General features: G+C 40.1%; 1 protein-coding gene across 1 annotated transcript in view; it reads right to left on the reverse strand.

The window, feature by feature from the left end:
• cacna1da (calcium channel, voltage-dependent, L type, alpha 1D subunit, a) overlaps positions 1-16715 on the reverse strand; it is a 52742-nt gene extending 36027 nt beyond the window's left edge. The window contains exons 1-3 of the mRNA XM_054617679.1: positions 16414-16715; positions 13616-13721; positions 273-412 (exon numbers count right to left, since the gene is read on the reverse strand). Of these exons, the coding sequence (XP_054473654.1) occupies positions 273-412; positions 13616-13721; positions 16414-16715 (548 nt within the window). The remainder of the gene's footprint in view (positions 1-272; positions 413-13615; positions 13722-16413) is intronic.
• Between the last annotated feature and the right edge of the window lie 339 nt (positions 16716-17054).

Consider the following 17054-nt stretch of genomic DNA (forward strand, 5'->3'; position numbering starts at 1 on the left):
GTCTTGGCCAGAACTTTTGTAAAGGAAATCTTTAATCCAAATGTGGCTTTACTTGGATAAATAATCTTTAAATGAGTAAATTAAATAAAACTGAGATCAAACTGTTAATCCACTGAAATAACAAAACCTCATAATCTGCAAAATGACACATTGTTTGGATCACCTGGCATGATGCCCACTGGTGCAGGTAATTTGTTTAATCAAATACATTATACACTATATTTACATAGAATAATAAGTCAAATGGAAAATAACTGAACTTGATGACTTACCCTATGACGACAATGACGAAATCCAGCATGTTCCAACCGTTTCTCACGTACGCGTTCTGGTGCATCACCAAACCATAAGCGATAATCTTCAAAAAGGTCTCAATTGTGAAAATGATGAGGAAGGCATACTCAACTGTTTCCTGCAGATACACAGAAAAAAAGAGAAGAGAGAACAATAGATCCGTGATAAGAAATAGATATGATTATCATGAAAAACTCAGAGTATGGCATAAATACAGTGTGTAAGATACAACGTACACAGGTCACAAATACAGAGGCACACACAGACACAGGAGTCTGGTGTGAATATTTTTATCCAGCTAGGTAGTATCGATGAATGTGCTCAATGGATCAAAGTCAAATCAACTTTTTTAGGAAACATCAGAGAAAACGATGGAAATATGTCCATGCCATTTTTGGGTAATGTTTAAGATTACCGTCTGTATGTACAGATAATCCCAATATGTATTTATGTTGCTGCAAAGAAGCTACACATTCTAAAACGTAAATGCTACACAAACACGTTAAACATGGCAGCACTGAATAGCTATACAACCACCAAAGTTTCAAGGTGGTCACCCAAGATTCGTGTCACCAATTCAGTATCCGAGAAAATGTGAAATATGGTCACAATCTACCCTTCTATAAAAACACACTAGAGTCAAGAGAATTATACTGCACATTGCGTTTCGTAAATTAAAGCATTAGCTATCTGCATACCAAATGAAAGAGGTGCATGTTGTTACACAAATGCAACTCACAGTTCACCAGTGTCACATGTTCTTTTGTCATGTTTACTCAAAGTTTGATCATATTGAATGTGTCGCATGTCCAAATTTCACCAAATTCGACAGAAGCACATCCTTGGGTCCCCAGTTATACACCCACTAAGTGTGAATAGATCGTATCAATTGTTGTTGAGATCTGTCGAGTACATACCCACCTACAGACAAACCCACAGACAGAGATTCCTTGTTTTATAATTAGATATCATATTAAGGTAACAAGTTGCTTGGCTTTGTGCAACGCATCGTTCTTTTATGGAGATAAAGAGGGGAAAGCACAAATTAGGACCAAACAGCACTGATGGGTAAAAACACTGATTAACTTAGCAGAACCACCAGTCAGAGATGTCTTGCCTGCAGCTGTATGAATGCATCTGAGAGAAGTTCAAAAAGGGAAAACACACTTTGAATAAAAAGATGTTATGTAGAGACTAGAACCAGTAATGTAACACAGCATTGCACCTTTCTGCTCTTCTTTCAAAGACAGATAGAGCACAGGAACATTAGGCCATCAGGTTGAGGTCGATTGAAGCTAACAACAGAGGCACACGTTGCAAGATAAAGGTTGTATATGTGCATGTGCGTGCAGTGAGATGTGTGAGACGCTGTAAGTGGACATACCAGGGTGACTCAGCTTATTTAGGACAGTCCTGGGACCTCCCTGGAGATATGAAACCATAGAGAGGCCCTTTTCATCCTCTATGCATGAGGCAGGTCAACGTAAACTCTGTAAACTGGTACCTATGATATCTTTCCCTCAATAAAAGAGTCATTTAACTTTTCACATGGGATGCCCAAGGGCTCTTAAAATAAGCAATTCAGACAAACGCTAAAAGCCACACACATGTTTATATGATATTATAAACACAATAACCTCTTCTGCCGGAGGGAACCTTAATCCTTTGCTCTGAGTTCTCTGCGGACACCATAAAGGCAAGAGCACTGTGGGCTGCAGGGGCTCGTTTTCCCAACAGTTTACTGCAGATTGTGAGAAGCACTTAGCCCCTAATAGGAGACATGGGCCTCTTTGTTAGTGAAGTAAAAGGTTGAGTTAAGCTTGTGGCCACTGCCTCCATGACGGAGCATGCTTGGGGGCACAGGGAGCAGAGAGAAAGGAACGATTCATACGAGGGTGGAAGGGAAGTGACGCAGAGACAAGTGAACATTGAGGCATTTAAGGGCCAAAAGGAGCAATAGTAGACTGCTGCAGCAGTTATCTGTTGGTTTAACAGACACTTCAGATAGGTGGTTGATTACACATAAAAAAAGATCATATTCAGCGTGTCAAAGATCTATCAACGCATGTAATACATTGTCAGAACAGTTTTAGCTTTACAAGGCACAGTAAATGTATGCAAATTGCCACTTCCTGGTTGGTGATAGCATGTTAAATATAAAAGGAAATGATCACCATTCCCCCTCAATTAACCAGCAATTAATTCAATCATCAGCATGTTATACTGCGAGCAGAAATAGACTGAGGGAGAGACACAGAAAAGGGAAGGAGAGTGAGGAAAGAGGTCATTAGGGATGACTGTAAATATCTCTGACTCATCTTAGTTTATTTGTGCTGTAAAGAGACTGTAGTATGTTCCCTTTTCTCATACAGTATATGAATACATTAATTTTAAGAGTTCACTTCACTTGCTGCTCTTCTGTTAGGTACACACACAACATAATATGTCACACACAAACAGACACACACTTACACAGCACATGTTTATGTCCTAAAATGCACGCCAACAGCACATAATTAACACATCACACGGCACAATGCATGTTCCTCCCCGACCCCAGCAGCCGTACAGTCCCTCTTCTCCCACAGAGTGTTTCTGTCTACAGGCACAACTCAGTTCATCTCACACACCCACAGAGCTCAGATCAGCATATGACAAAGGATGCTAACCCGCTGAACCGTGCATTCCTGTACACAACTCGCCATTCGACCGAGCCATGCGGACAGCGGCAATGTAAACCTATTAAGAATTCAGATGGCCCTGTGCACAATGCCAATGAAGCTCCATCTATGTTTCGCCAGACTACACAAAGAAAATCAGCAATTCAATTTTGTGCATACAAAGAGTGGAAATAGAGCCGGAAAGTACAATTAAACAGCTTGTCTTGCAATTACAACACTGTTGTTCAAACATGATCTTTTATTATTTAAATAAAGCCAGTTTAAACTGTAGCCGCCCGACGTGAGAATAGGAGTTTCAGAACTAATGACAGCCAATTCAATATATATATATTTAAATACATTTAACACGAAACACTGTGCTTAAATATTCACTATTGCAACCAAACTACACGTATTCCATCCTCTATCAAGTTAAATCAATTTTATTTATACAGCCCAATATCATAAAATGACATGACACCCTCTGTCCTTAGACCCAGACATGCAAGAAATGTTCTGCATACAGAGTAGACCAACATAGTCAAATCACAGTATAGAGAACCGGATGACAATAAGTTGTTCATAGATAAAGATACCACTCCCATGTCTGTTAGCTTAGCATTAAGACAGCATTTGTGCAGAAAAACAAACTTATAGTCTAAACACAGTATCACATTAAGGAGAGAACAACCTAATGCTTCAGTTGATTCAGACATGTGTTATCTTATATACGTTGGACTTATTGTTACATTTAGGTGCACACTAACAACAAAAATAGATGGTTATATGAAATAATAAAAACCTGCATACATTCTACACCATGTCACTGTTCATCTTCGTCATTTGAACTCACCATAGGATACTGAGCAACTGAAAAATACTGTTCAGTACATTACATAAAGAGGAACCAGAGCATACTGTTTTGAAGTACGGTATGTTTGCCTCACTGTGTACTTCAGGGACAGTTAATAAAAACAGGGTCTCATCGTTGAAGGAGCTGTTTTTAACATTCTGAGCATTAATATAACAGCAAACTATGTGCTGTAAAGATACAGTGTAGTAATGTCTACCTGTCTGCCAGGCCGGCTGTGCATGCACTTCCATACACGGAGCTCTGATACGTCGACCCACCTTTCTGGTTTATCCTCAGGTAAAGACTGTTTGCTCTGTCAGCCCTTTCGCGGTAGTTAGCGCTGTTGCCTACTTTAGCTAAATTAAATTTACAAGACAACCAGGAAGGGGAATCAACCTGACTGATGGTCGCCATATGTTATATACTAAAGACATTGGGGAGAGGCCTGTGACTATAAAATACCTCAATATTCAATTATGAGGGTAAAATGGAAAAGAGAGAATGATTGTAAAAAAAATCACTCCAGATGTTTTTCTTTTTCTTTTAGTGATCATTGTATGGTGTAAGGTTGTTAGTTAACATGACTATTAGTAACATTATAAGATTAGGTTTTTACATAAAATTTAGGTCTACAAAACTAGAGTTACAACTAACTCTAGTTCGGTCTCTAAAATGTCCATTGCAATTTCTCAAAGCCAAAAGTGATCGCGAAATCTCTTGTTTAGTGCAATCCATCAGACCAATACCCAAAGATATTCAGTGAAGAGGACTAAGAAAAACTAAAATATTAATTTTAATAGCTGGAACCAGAGAATTCTGTCCTTAAAAAAAACCCACAAAGTGATTCATGCAAAATAAATTACTGTCAATTGATTAATTGAGGAAATGCTGCAGGTGTAAAATCTAATCTAAGAAATAAACTGTGCAGCCTATTTAATGTATTTCTGATTACATGACCACCTGAGTGTTACTACATGTGCATGTATGACAAGCCACATCTGAGCGTGTGGCGGTGAGCCCACAGTCACATGAGTCAGAGTTGTATAATGCATGTTTTGATATCTGTGTGCGACATGAGCGCTTACAAGCATAGCAAACACAACCAACTACAAGCCATAATACTTATGTCAACGCTAACCATATATATAGTACAGTAGAGAGTACACACGGTCAGTGAATGCAACCAAACAGCGCGTTGTGACGACACACAGCAGCCAACACATGACTGTAAACTCTGCAGCTATCAGCCACGGGACAGTTTGAGAGCAGATCTCTCCCGAGTGTCACAGAAACGTTATATCATTTTGGATCTCATCCTGCACACAATGAACAGACATATATTCTGTAGGACTTCCCACATCATTCTCCAGCTACATCTCCCTCCCCCATTGTGCTTTCCATCTCTCGCTAACTCTCTTTCCTTTCCCTGTCTGTATAGATCAGTCACTGCCATCCGGCCAAGCCAGGGGAGGGGGCTGAGGGCAGCCAGCATTTAGTGCTTCTTCACCGCCTACTCCTGCAGGTTTGCGCAGTAAATAAGTGTGTTTGAGTGTGCAGTCTATGTTGGGATGCCTGTGCATAAGTGTGTGTTGTGCATGGGGTTTGTGTTAATCTTCTGTATTTTTTTAATAAGGCCTGTCACATTACCAGGGGATTCAATGTACAGTTATTTAACATTTAATCACAGTGTATTCAGAAATGTCTTGCTTTTTCTCATCAGTAAATAGTTTGCTGAAATCCCTCCACATTTTCCTGCATTGCTTTTATTGTTAAAATGTTCCTGTGTTTAATTCTGAATAACTGACTAAATCCAACATTAACATTCTACTTGACCCCATTAAATTTGAGTTCAGCAACTACACTACAAGATACGATTAATTGTACTGCACATCTGTTCATGTGCAACGTTCTTTATAGCTCTATATAGCTGGGCCCATATGTTTGCACACTACAGTATATTAATGTGTCTTTGTATACGGTGTATGTGAAGTACTGTGGGGGCGGCAGGAGTTGGGTGAGGATGTGGATGTCACTCTGTCAAGGAAAACACTACAAGTGCAGGTCATCTTAAGTATACCCACACTAGCAGTGTCTTCACAAAGGAAGAAAACATCATACTGAATATTTGTTGCATAATCTCAGTGATGTATTGCTTAGTTTTGCTCTAAAGTTACACGATCGACACAGAATTGAACAGCGATGTAGTTGTTCAATCAAGATGGGTTTTTTTCAGTTTGTAAAATGCTGAAGCTGTCAGACCATATTTGGCTTCACACAGCAATAGCTCAGTGCAGTTTAACTAGAATCACTATTTTAAAACGGCCGTCTACGATACAGCACGACTTGTGCAGAATGACCTGTGTCTGTCAGCCAGAAAGATTCAACCTGCTGAGTTTATGAGCAAAATCATCAGAGCTTCTTTTGATGCTGTCTAATTGTGTCGGTGTTTGCATGTGACTGTTAGTGTAGAAAACGAGGCAAGTAGTGGGTCTGCAACCTCAATGCTGCAACACCTCACAGGGATTTCAGTCAAGCCCACACACTCATATCTCTCTCACAAATCCCACCTACCGACACACACACACACACACACACACACACACACACACACACACACACACACACACACACACACACACACACACACACACACACACACACACACACACACACACACTTCCTTTGTGGTTCATCATTTGCAAAGTGTGCCTGTGAATGTTACTGCTCCATACTGTGCAGTAAATCTGTAGAACACATGTTCATGCTTGCAGATGTGTGTCCATGTAAGGAACACATATAGCTTCATCGAAATAAAGTAAAGATGGCTGAACTCAGGAAATGAAAGTTAGATCCCAAAAGCCAAACTTCGGCTCTTCAGCTCCATGCTGAACGTCAACCAATCAGCTCGGCTACTCAGTTTTCTTGAAATTCCTCTAAAGCTTTTGGCTCAAGCAGGCATTTGACACAGCTTAGTTTAAATTGAATATTTTCACAAAGGAGTATATTCATATTGCGGCCCTGTAAATACATTATATGTCTTAAAATTATTTTCATATCTGCATGACATGATTGGTAAAGGAAGAATACTACAGGTGTTTCCTCCACTCAGTCTGAGTTTTGAGACCTCTTGTCCCTGTCTCTTTAACAACTCTTCCCATTATGGTTTGGTGTCATCCTCATATATCATGCCTCGGATGTTAAAATCATCTCTCTCACTCTGTCAACCTAAGTCTCCCTCACAAACACAAGCCCAAACAGACACACATACACACACATACACATTGAGAAAGTCAGCCTAGTACAGATACAAATAATTATTTTAATGGAACGACTATAGTTTAATAGTAGCAATTGATCAAATATAAACATTCGGTCCATTTCACATCAGCTGTATGTGAGAGATGTATTATCCTATTCAACTCAGTCTTGTCACTCTTGTCATTCTTGTTCATTGGATCATATTCATAAGAAATTATAAATGTTATTTAAAGAAAAAAAAAAAAAAATTCTTAAATAATTTGTCGTTCCCCTTTAAGGTGGTCTGTTTGACGCACACAATGTGCACATGGTCTGCTGTTGTTCTTAATCATGGCTGACTTTCACCCAGCATCCCCACTAAGCTAACACGGCTCTGACTCCCACTCGTAACTCTCTCTCAAACACACTCTCACCCTTGCACACACATGCAGAACTACACATTCAAGATAACAAGCAGGGACAGTGCTAGTGTGAGCCACAAATGAGCAGTTACGTTAAGTGACTAAACACATACTTCTAACATCATCGCTATGGGAGTCCATAGTCCAGACGTTGCTGCTTGTGCCAGCCATTACACACTCACACACACTCACACACACTCACACACACACACACACACACACACACACACACACCGCCAACTGCTTCACCCATCACACAAGTACAAATTTACGCTCTTCTTAAACGTGCAGCCAAAACACTGGCACACGAAGCCCTCCTCAGATGGAAATACATGTCATCAACTCCCCAAGTGTAGACTCGAAACGTAAACTACAAATACTATCAAAGACTTTTGCAAAAAGCAACATCAGCGACTCAATAGTATTTAAAAAAACACAATGGCAGGTTGAGTGTTGAATTGTAAATACGGACGGGATATGGTAAATTAAGGGCGATTGCCTGAAAGATTGCAGTGCATGTTTGTTTATTTGTTTGCCATTCTATAAATGTACAGTGCATACTGTTTAATTGGCAGAGAGCCTGTGACCTTGATTTGGTGACTACAAAGCTGGCTAACAACACAAGGCCCTTTAAATCAAGAGAATAACAAAGCCAAACTGAGGGGGGACCTGAGCAGAAATAATATGTGAAATATCTATTTAAGTGGTATTTCTACTTTAATACATTCTGATCTGCATCCTTAAAATGGGTTGAAAAGGCAAGATGGAGGATATCATAGAGGCACTTACATTATCATCAGATGTCAGCTCAAAAGAAGAAATTTCACTGTATCGTGCCTCTGATAATCTTTGACAAGAACCACTTCAATCTGGTAGATGCCTCTCAGTGGCTCGGTGTCACACTGAAGCACTTGGTGACTGTGATCAGTCATCAGACACTGGCTGCCAGTGAAAAGGTTGGCACTGCGATGGTTGTTGGTATGTATTTACATCAGTGTTGACTTCTTTGTTGGTAGTTGCTCACTTTGTAGGGCACAGCCGCTATGTTCATTTCACGCCTACAAAAGAGTTGCATGCAAATGCAAAACATATTAACAGGACTTTGCTTTTGCGTGGCTTTTGTCTTGTTTAACAAGTTGTGTGAATGAGTGAACTGACTGACCCAGGGCTAGCTTTACGGGATAACTGATGATAGATATGTTTGATTAGTAACACCTCAGTGTATTTGAACCTGTGAACCAGGAACGTCTGCTGGCCTGCACATGGTGTAGACTAACAAGGCCAGTATACATTTAAATACAGGCGTGTGCCATAAAACTAAGCAGTAGTTTATATAAATCGATTTCAAATGTGTCTTGCAGCACAGGTTTCGTTTTCATGGTGCGCTATGAAGACAAGTATACAGTGTGTGACTTCAAAGGATAAAACTGTGGATCCTGTGCATGACTTCTTGATAAAAGATGGATATCTTACTACCTAGCATGAAAGCATCCATGTTTGGCTTCTGTTTGTTCAAGCCATTAGTATTCATTCACACAAAGCAGTTCTAATTTGTCAGCTTGCCATCTCAATAAAGATGAAACTCAAAGCTGTGCTGTCTAGTTGTGTGATAGTAAAAATCCCAATAACATTACATCACATTAAATGACAAGCATGTAAGTGTCATAACAAGATTCACTTCATCTTAAACAGATGGGACAGTTGTTTACATGACCATCCCCCCCCCCCCCACCTCTTCCTGTGTAAACAGCTTGAGTTTATTCTGACACCAAATGTCAACATCAAAGCAAATATTATATTTACAGTATACCAACCAAAAATTCCAGATATTAAATGAGGGACTGAATAAAACCAGGCACCAATTCGTGTGTGTGTGTGTGTGTGTGTGTGTGTGTGTGTGTGTGTGTGTGTGTGTGTGTGTGTGTGTGTGTGTGTGTGTGTGTGTGTGTGTGTGTGTGTGTGTGTTCATCAGCCCCTCTGTCAATAGCATTAAAACCATATATGAAAATGATATAGCAAAATTATTCACGTAAGGGCTGGGCAATAATTAAATATGATTATTTCATGATGAAATAATATATCTAGATATTGTGATACACAAGTGTGAAAATCTGAATTGATAAGAATTCTGATTTTGAGAATGCCCCACTGTAGGTCACTCAAACTATTGTCTTAATCTGATTACTATCTATGTGTTTGCCTGCATGTTAAACAAGTCCAGCTGAAAATATTCATCATCATTATCTTTCTCTATACTTTCGCTTGAAATTGTTATGTTCGTTTCGCATTCAAGTATTTTTCAGTAGTCAAGTATTTTTTTTCCATGTGGTTATTACATATAGACCAGAAAACATGCTGTATCTCGATACAAATCGTTAGCAAGAAATAAAATATCCAGAAGATTTTGGCCATATTTTCCAACTCTCATCTATATCCTTTGATATCCTCAAATGTAACAGCATCCAATGTGAAGCTGATTTAGGCTGTGAGTTTTCTACTGGTGTCCAAATGACCTCTGTATTGGTTTGTGTGGGACCTTTCAGTCCTTCCATGTTTGTGTCCTTTTGCCCCCAGTAAAATCTGCGGCTCCAGAGTTATGCAATAACAGTGGTACGGGCAAACACTACATGATACCATACGCAATTCACTGTGTGTTGCCTCACCAAGGAAGAGATGTATGAATCATATTCACCATGAAAAGGTCATTGTTTTGCTCAGCTACCTTCAGCCGTAGCTGCCCGGGGTGTTGAGTCTCAGATAGATAAGTCAGAAATGACCTTAAAGCAAAGGCAGGAGGGTAGCAGACTATTTGTCCGTCCCCAAGACAAGGTGGGTGTAGAGGAGACACAGTCACGTGCAGGATGGGTTGTGTGTCTTATATTGCAGTGAAATGACTAAACAAAGGAAGAGCAGTAGAGGAGAAAGCTGAGCAGAAGAACGAAGAAATGACTGTGAGCTCCTGTCATGGTTTGCTGTTTTACATGCACGTGTGTGCTCGCTACGTCCCGTTACTCACTTGTGCCTCCTGGTGGTAGCAGGACCTCAATCCTTTGCCCTATGTTCTGCCTGAGGAGGAAATTGCTTTCTATTTATAATGAGCTGCTGCATTTATCCAAGCCTTACTAACAAGACGGGCAGACTCATGCTATTAAGGCCTCTGTGACTTTGCAGTATTGAACTGTTCTAACCCAGAGCAGCTCTGCAGCACCTAGGCACTGGTTGGACAGTGTCGCACCAGCAAACAAATTGAGTATTTTAACCTTAATGGTGTTAAGGTTAACTGAGAATGCACTAAATGAACAGTCTGCACGTTCACGAGACTGGACGTCAGTTTGTCTATATGGCAAGATATCAGTGTCTCTCTGTCTGGAAAGTAAAACCACTTTTGAATGTATTAGTTTTGAATGTGTGTAAAAACCTGCTTCGTTTGACGGCCTAGTGATATCATTTGATCCTTGCTTTACACATCAGGCCGCTCAGCACCCCAAGTCAGGTTTCATATGAGTTTTCAGTCCACCTCTGAGGCTGCAGAGCAGAGCGGTGTGAAATAGCAATCTCCACTACAGCCTTACCTGCTGGCTGCTACAGAAAAACATAGCTCAGCGCTTTTGTCTCTAGTGCTCCTCCTGTGACTACAGTGTGAGTTCTGTAGAACAACTAAGGCCAAGCTGGCACACCTGCCCTACAAAGTATTCTATTGTTCAACCTCTGCTGAAAAAGGGAAAAAAGATTGCAGTATTGGCCCCTCTGGTTTAATGCTGCAGTGTCAACATTTAATCAGATACCAAAGTCCTGTGCAAGCAGTAGACAAGGATCAGTATGAGGATCAGCAAAAACATATTCTCTATAGTGCAGTGAAAGAAGCATCCATATAAGCACAGAGGAGGCAGTTATGCATTTTCAAAAAGTTATGGTTTGTTTTGTCATCTCATTTTACTCAATGATTCTGTTCATGAAGCATGTAAACTGCATCAATGATGCTGCTTATTCCTGGAAGTGCACATAATGTAGCATTGTGGTTCATTCTTAATAAGTGCATCCACAATGCTGATCTTACACCCGTGGGCAGAGGTGACATACACAACATCCATTAGAGATTAGCGACAAATATTACAAAGCAATGCCCCAACAGGTTCAGACAAAAGGGCATAATGAAGGCATCATTAAAAAATGTCAACCTATCCATCACATGTTCACACTTATAGATTTGCTTTGCATAAAAGGCTGAGATGAGACATCTTATTTCACTTATTTCCAAGCAAGCTTGGTTATTTAGTTAATGCCAGACCTTTTTGTTTTGCCAGACACACTTGGATGTGATCTGAACACATGAGAAGGTGAAGCTCTGGACTTATTAATGTAAATTCTGACAAAGGTCAGAATTTACATTAATAGCTACCAGTGTTAAATAAGTAACTGTTAACACTATACACAAGTTTTAGTAGTGAGTGGCTTCTGAAAACTCACAACCCAAAGTAGATTATTTTAACACTTAGATAAACCTCACAATTATGCTCTGTAGTAAAATAGTTACCTGGTTCATCACAATATTTCATTGTACTGTAGAAAGGCAGAAGAGATAGTCATTGTACTCAATCGATGGAGATATGCAATGCGACATATTCTTCCCTGATACAGTAACAAATACTGATCCAATCTGATATCTTTGATCCCTAATTTAAATTCAGTAAACCTCTCTAACACCTCTGGCTTCGCGGTAAAGGCCTACCACATAGAGCCTTCATATAAAAAGACATTTAGTGAGTGACTTTATGCATCAAGGCTAGCTCGAAACGTAAAATAAACAAATAAAACCTCTATTTAGCCTTATGTGGATTGGTCGTGTCTGACCGATACCTGATTCACTTGATAAGGTCAGCGTGGGTGCTGATACCAATCCAATGGGTCGGATTGTTGCATCAGTAAACCAAAGACTACCCCAGTCCAGAAAGACTGCATGGTAAATAGATTAGTCTTTAAACTCTATTGCTGCTGTATTTGTATTCACAATAGCAAAATGCACAGATGTTTCGGCATTGCTTTCTTCAGAGTCCAACCAGCCTCTCAACGTTTTTTCTACATTCTTGTCGGTTACTTGTTATGCAAGTGTGAACATTTTATTCTTCCAGCTGACACTATAAGGACAATACAACTCTTTCAAACTTCACTCCGTAACCCTGAAAACATACTGTACATAATACTGTACCAGGTACTGTAATGTCCCAGATGGCCCACTTTCCCCTGATGCACCACCGCTGTGTAAACAAACACCCTGAGGTCACCCTCCAGGAGGTCAAACCGAGAAGCAGTACATCTTACTCGTCTAAAGTAGACCAGACACACTTTTAACTAAAGCTGTAGCTTATCTTGCACGGCAGATTCAGCAGCGTAACAGACTGAAAAACACTCCCGCTAGTCTTTTACAGCGAGCTGGTAACATGTTCCTGCTCTCAGACGAGGCTTTCAAGAACATTGAAATGTCTGCAGACGCACTGTATAAGCTCTTCATGAATCATTGAGCACCACAGCTAAATTCTGCTCATGTAAGGAGGCCCACATTACGTGTGTTTGTCTGGCTTTTGGAGAGAGCACTCATACTCAGCTGTGGAACAATGCTTACAACACTACATCACCCATAATTCATCACACAGACATAAATGCACAAGGTGCACAGAGTGGTGCAATGACGATAAATTCTAAAAATAGAAAGCTGAATAAAACCTCTGTACAGGAGAACTATGACATGATAAAGCACCAATGAGGGTAGTTGTCAAAGTGTTTCTCTGTGTCGGCACAGCAGATACTTGGAATCTGCATGATAAAGCAATATACTGAAGATACAATCTGTATAATACATCTCACTACTACTGCAAAATCTTTACCTACTATATCTCTTCTCAAAAGGACGATACAATCAAATTTTGTCAACTGAAAGAGGATTATGAAGTACAAAGCATGTTGTAATGAATCTTGAAACTATTCAACCAAACAAGAAAAGAACAGGCACGAAAGGAGATTATCTTCCATTCTTTAACTCCTTATCACGAACAGAACAAGCCAGTCCATATAATAACTATGCATAGCAATACAACTGATACACAGGCACCAAATTAATACATTTATCATAGTGAAACACACAAACTACTCACCAGGTCATGGTTTGTAGAGTTGGAATCATCTGCCGGGAAGGGGACATAGACAGCTAAGGCCATACAGTTGGCAAAAATAGCAATTAATATAAAGATATCAAATGGCCTGAGAAAAAAAGTTAAGGAAAACACAGAAGAAAATTATGTGACAGAGCAATAATGAATAATATGGATATAAAACACATTTCAAATCCCCTGATGTGGCATTATAACGTATGCAATACTTGTAACTTGTAAACTATTGAGAGAACCAAAGCTAGACATAAAAACTAGTTAAGAGATCAAAAGTTCCTGATCTTGAGTCTTTAATATATTTTTCAATGACCCTAGTTTCATATGGTCGGACAAACCCATACTTGATCTGTATGGTTTTGTTTTCGTCATTTAATTTAGCTGCTGTTCAAGCTATGTAATTGTTTAACTATAAAGCAGTGGTTCCCAACTAGAATAAACATTGTTGTTAATACTGGTTAATTTTGCTTCTTTAGATCTCTTAAAAGTATTGAAGTGTAAGGCCTTATCGGCTTTGGTTGACCTGGTTGTAATCCGAAGACATTTGTAACCTGCGAAGATGGGTCAAAAGTAGATTAAAGCTTGGTTCTATGTGGTTAAACAGGTTGGGAACCACTGTACTACACTGATGTTCATTCAATGCCTCTTCTCTTTCTTACCTATGCAATCCAGACTTTCCAAAATAAAGATTCACCAGAATGTTACTCAAATGGTGAACGACAGTAACTAAGAAACTACTGACACCCTATAACCGATTAATGAATCATTAAAGAACATTATTCTGCAAGTTATACTGGAAACAATAAATCTTGAGCTGATGCACAATGTCACTCAAACAACAAGCTGCATTTCACATTAGAGTCACATTGTCACAAGGACTGTAGCATTACTTTATATCATTTATAACATCTTAGATTAAGCTAATTTTTCACACTCTTTTGACCACTGACAAGTTATTACAATCACAAACTGTAAGAAATAAACAAATACCACCACTATTACACTGAAGCAGTCCATGCAGACGAGTTAGGGACGCTTGATTCAGCCAAAGTTGTACGGGTAATAAATCCCTATTGATCTTTTTTTTCGACAAACACACAAAGGTGGATTATGAAATGTATCTTTGAGAATCACGTAAGGCAATCTCCTTTATAACATCTGATGGCTTTTGTGATGACAGCATCTGCTTAAGTAACAAACCCCCCAGACTGTCACACAGCTGTGTTGTGCTAGTGTTGAGTCCCTTTACCTACATACACTACTGCAACATTAGAATAGACTTTGTCTTTTGTGCACCTCGGTTTGACTTCATTTTCATAACTGGGGCCTAGGAGAAAGATTAAAAAAATATATCAACTACTGTGTGATCATCGAGCTTAATATCATTAATCAGCTGGCATCTATTACGTCTATGAAAAATACACTGACTTGTGGAATAACTGAAAGAAAACAGGCAGGGAATGTCTTAACTAAAATAAATGAGGTCTGTCTTCTTTCTTTTGTTGCCTTTAAGTACCGTATTTTCCGCACTATAAGGCGCACTTAAAAGCCTTTAATTTTCTCAAAAAACGACAGTGCGCCTTATAATCCGGAGCGCCTTATATATGGATTAATTCTGGTTGTGCTTACTGACCTCGAAGCGACAGAAGGCGAACACACATTCACCAAGACAGGGAGACAGCGCCGGGCGACTTACGCTACTATCTGCCAATGGATCGTGGATGCCTGGGCTAAGGTATCAGTCTCAACTGTGGTCCGAGCTTTCACGAAGGCCGGAATCATCACTGAACTGCCAGGTAACAGCAACGACACTGACTCTGACTCGGATAATGACGAGAGGGATCCGGGCATGCTGGATGCCGTAATCGCCCAACTGTTAAACTCGGACACTGAAGATGAAGAATTTGAGGGATTTGTGAACGAGGAATGAACTGAAAAAGTGAGTGTATTGTGTTGTATTTTACGTGTTATAACTGAACAATTTTGAGAGTTATTGTGAATACGCTAACGTTTGATTTAGCGGTTTCAGACTGTTTTTGTTACATGTTACAACTGAACAGGGTTGGGAGTCATTGTGAATACGCTCATTAACGTTTGAACAATGTTGAGAGTTATTGTGAACACGTTTAATAAAGTTTGACTGACTGACTGTTTTGTTTCGCTTAATGCGCCTTATATCTGGTGCGCTTTATATATGAAAAAAGATCGAAAATAGACCATTCATTGACAGTGCGCCTTATAATCCAGTGCGCCCTATAGTGCGGAAAATACGGTAGGTCTTTAAAAAGCACTACATGAAATCACCTGATGTGGCCGTCATGAATAATTACCACAGCTAAGATTCAACAAAGGTTTACACAAAGGACCTGTGAACTAGTTGGGCGGTCAGCAATTAATACTCCTTTTCACTATCAATTAATGTGTTATTTTATCTAATCCATTACTCTACTAAAGGTCAGAAAATAGTGAACAATGCACGTGACAGCTTCACAGTGCCCAAAGTGAAGTCTTGTTTTGTCAGATTTACAATTCAAAACCCAAAGATATCCGATCTACCCTGATATAAAACCCCCCAAAATTGATTAATTAACTAAGAATATTTAGGGTTTTTCTTTAATGAATAACTTTTCCAGTGGATTGATTAGCAAAATAGTTGCCAATTACTTTTCTAATCTAATCAATTAATCAACCAACCATTTCAGCTCTGTGAACAGGTAACGATCTTTGGTCAAATCCCAACAAACAGACATTCAGCCAGCTCTAAATAATAACACTGTAAAGGATACTTCCACTCCACCAGGCTGATGCAGGCCCTGCGTATGGGGTTGTTGAGGTTGAGGCAGAACAGAGCCCTTGGTGGCCTGCTGTTGGCGTTACTGCCCTGTTTCTTGCTTTTGGCATACTGCTGCCGCTTCTTCTGTGCCAACGCACCCACCGGGATGGTAGAAGACACTGGGGCAGGCAGGGCAGGAGGTGCGGCTGGTGCCACAGGGGCTGGGGCCGCAGCAGGGGCAGGGGCAGGGGTCGGTGCGGGAGGGGCCTGTTGGGCCACGGGGGCGGGGTCTGGGGCGGGCCCGTTGGCGCTCATGGTGTGGGCGTGGCTCTGTGAGGAGCATCCAGCAGCATGGATCTGCCAGGGTAGACTGGGTGGCTAGAGAAGGGCAGAATAGTCTGACCAAAGAGCTGGCACGTTACCAGGGGGAGCGACTCTGGTGCTGCTGGCATAATTTGCCTCTGAGGATAAGAAAAGGGTGAGATAAGATCATGGCATCAGTACATTTTACACTTTTTATAACAATAAAATAATTATTGACATTGCTTTTAAGAGCACATTAAATCTGTCCTCAAATCACTACATTGACTTGCACAATGCACTAAAATAGACCTTCAGGTTCCTTTGCCTGTCTATAAAGCCATGAATGGCCTT

The sequence above is a fragment of the Anoplopoma fimbria genome, chromosome 17 (genome assembly GCF_027596085.1).
Source record: "Anoplopoma fimbria isolate UVic2021 breed Golden Eagle Sablefish chromosome 17, Afim_UVic_2022, whole genome shotgun sequence".
In the NCBI taxonomy this organism is placed as follows: domain Eukaryota; kingdom Metazoa; phylum Chordata; class Actinopteri; order Perciformes; family Anoplopomatidae; genus Anoplopoma; species Anoplopoma fimbria.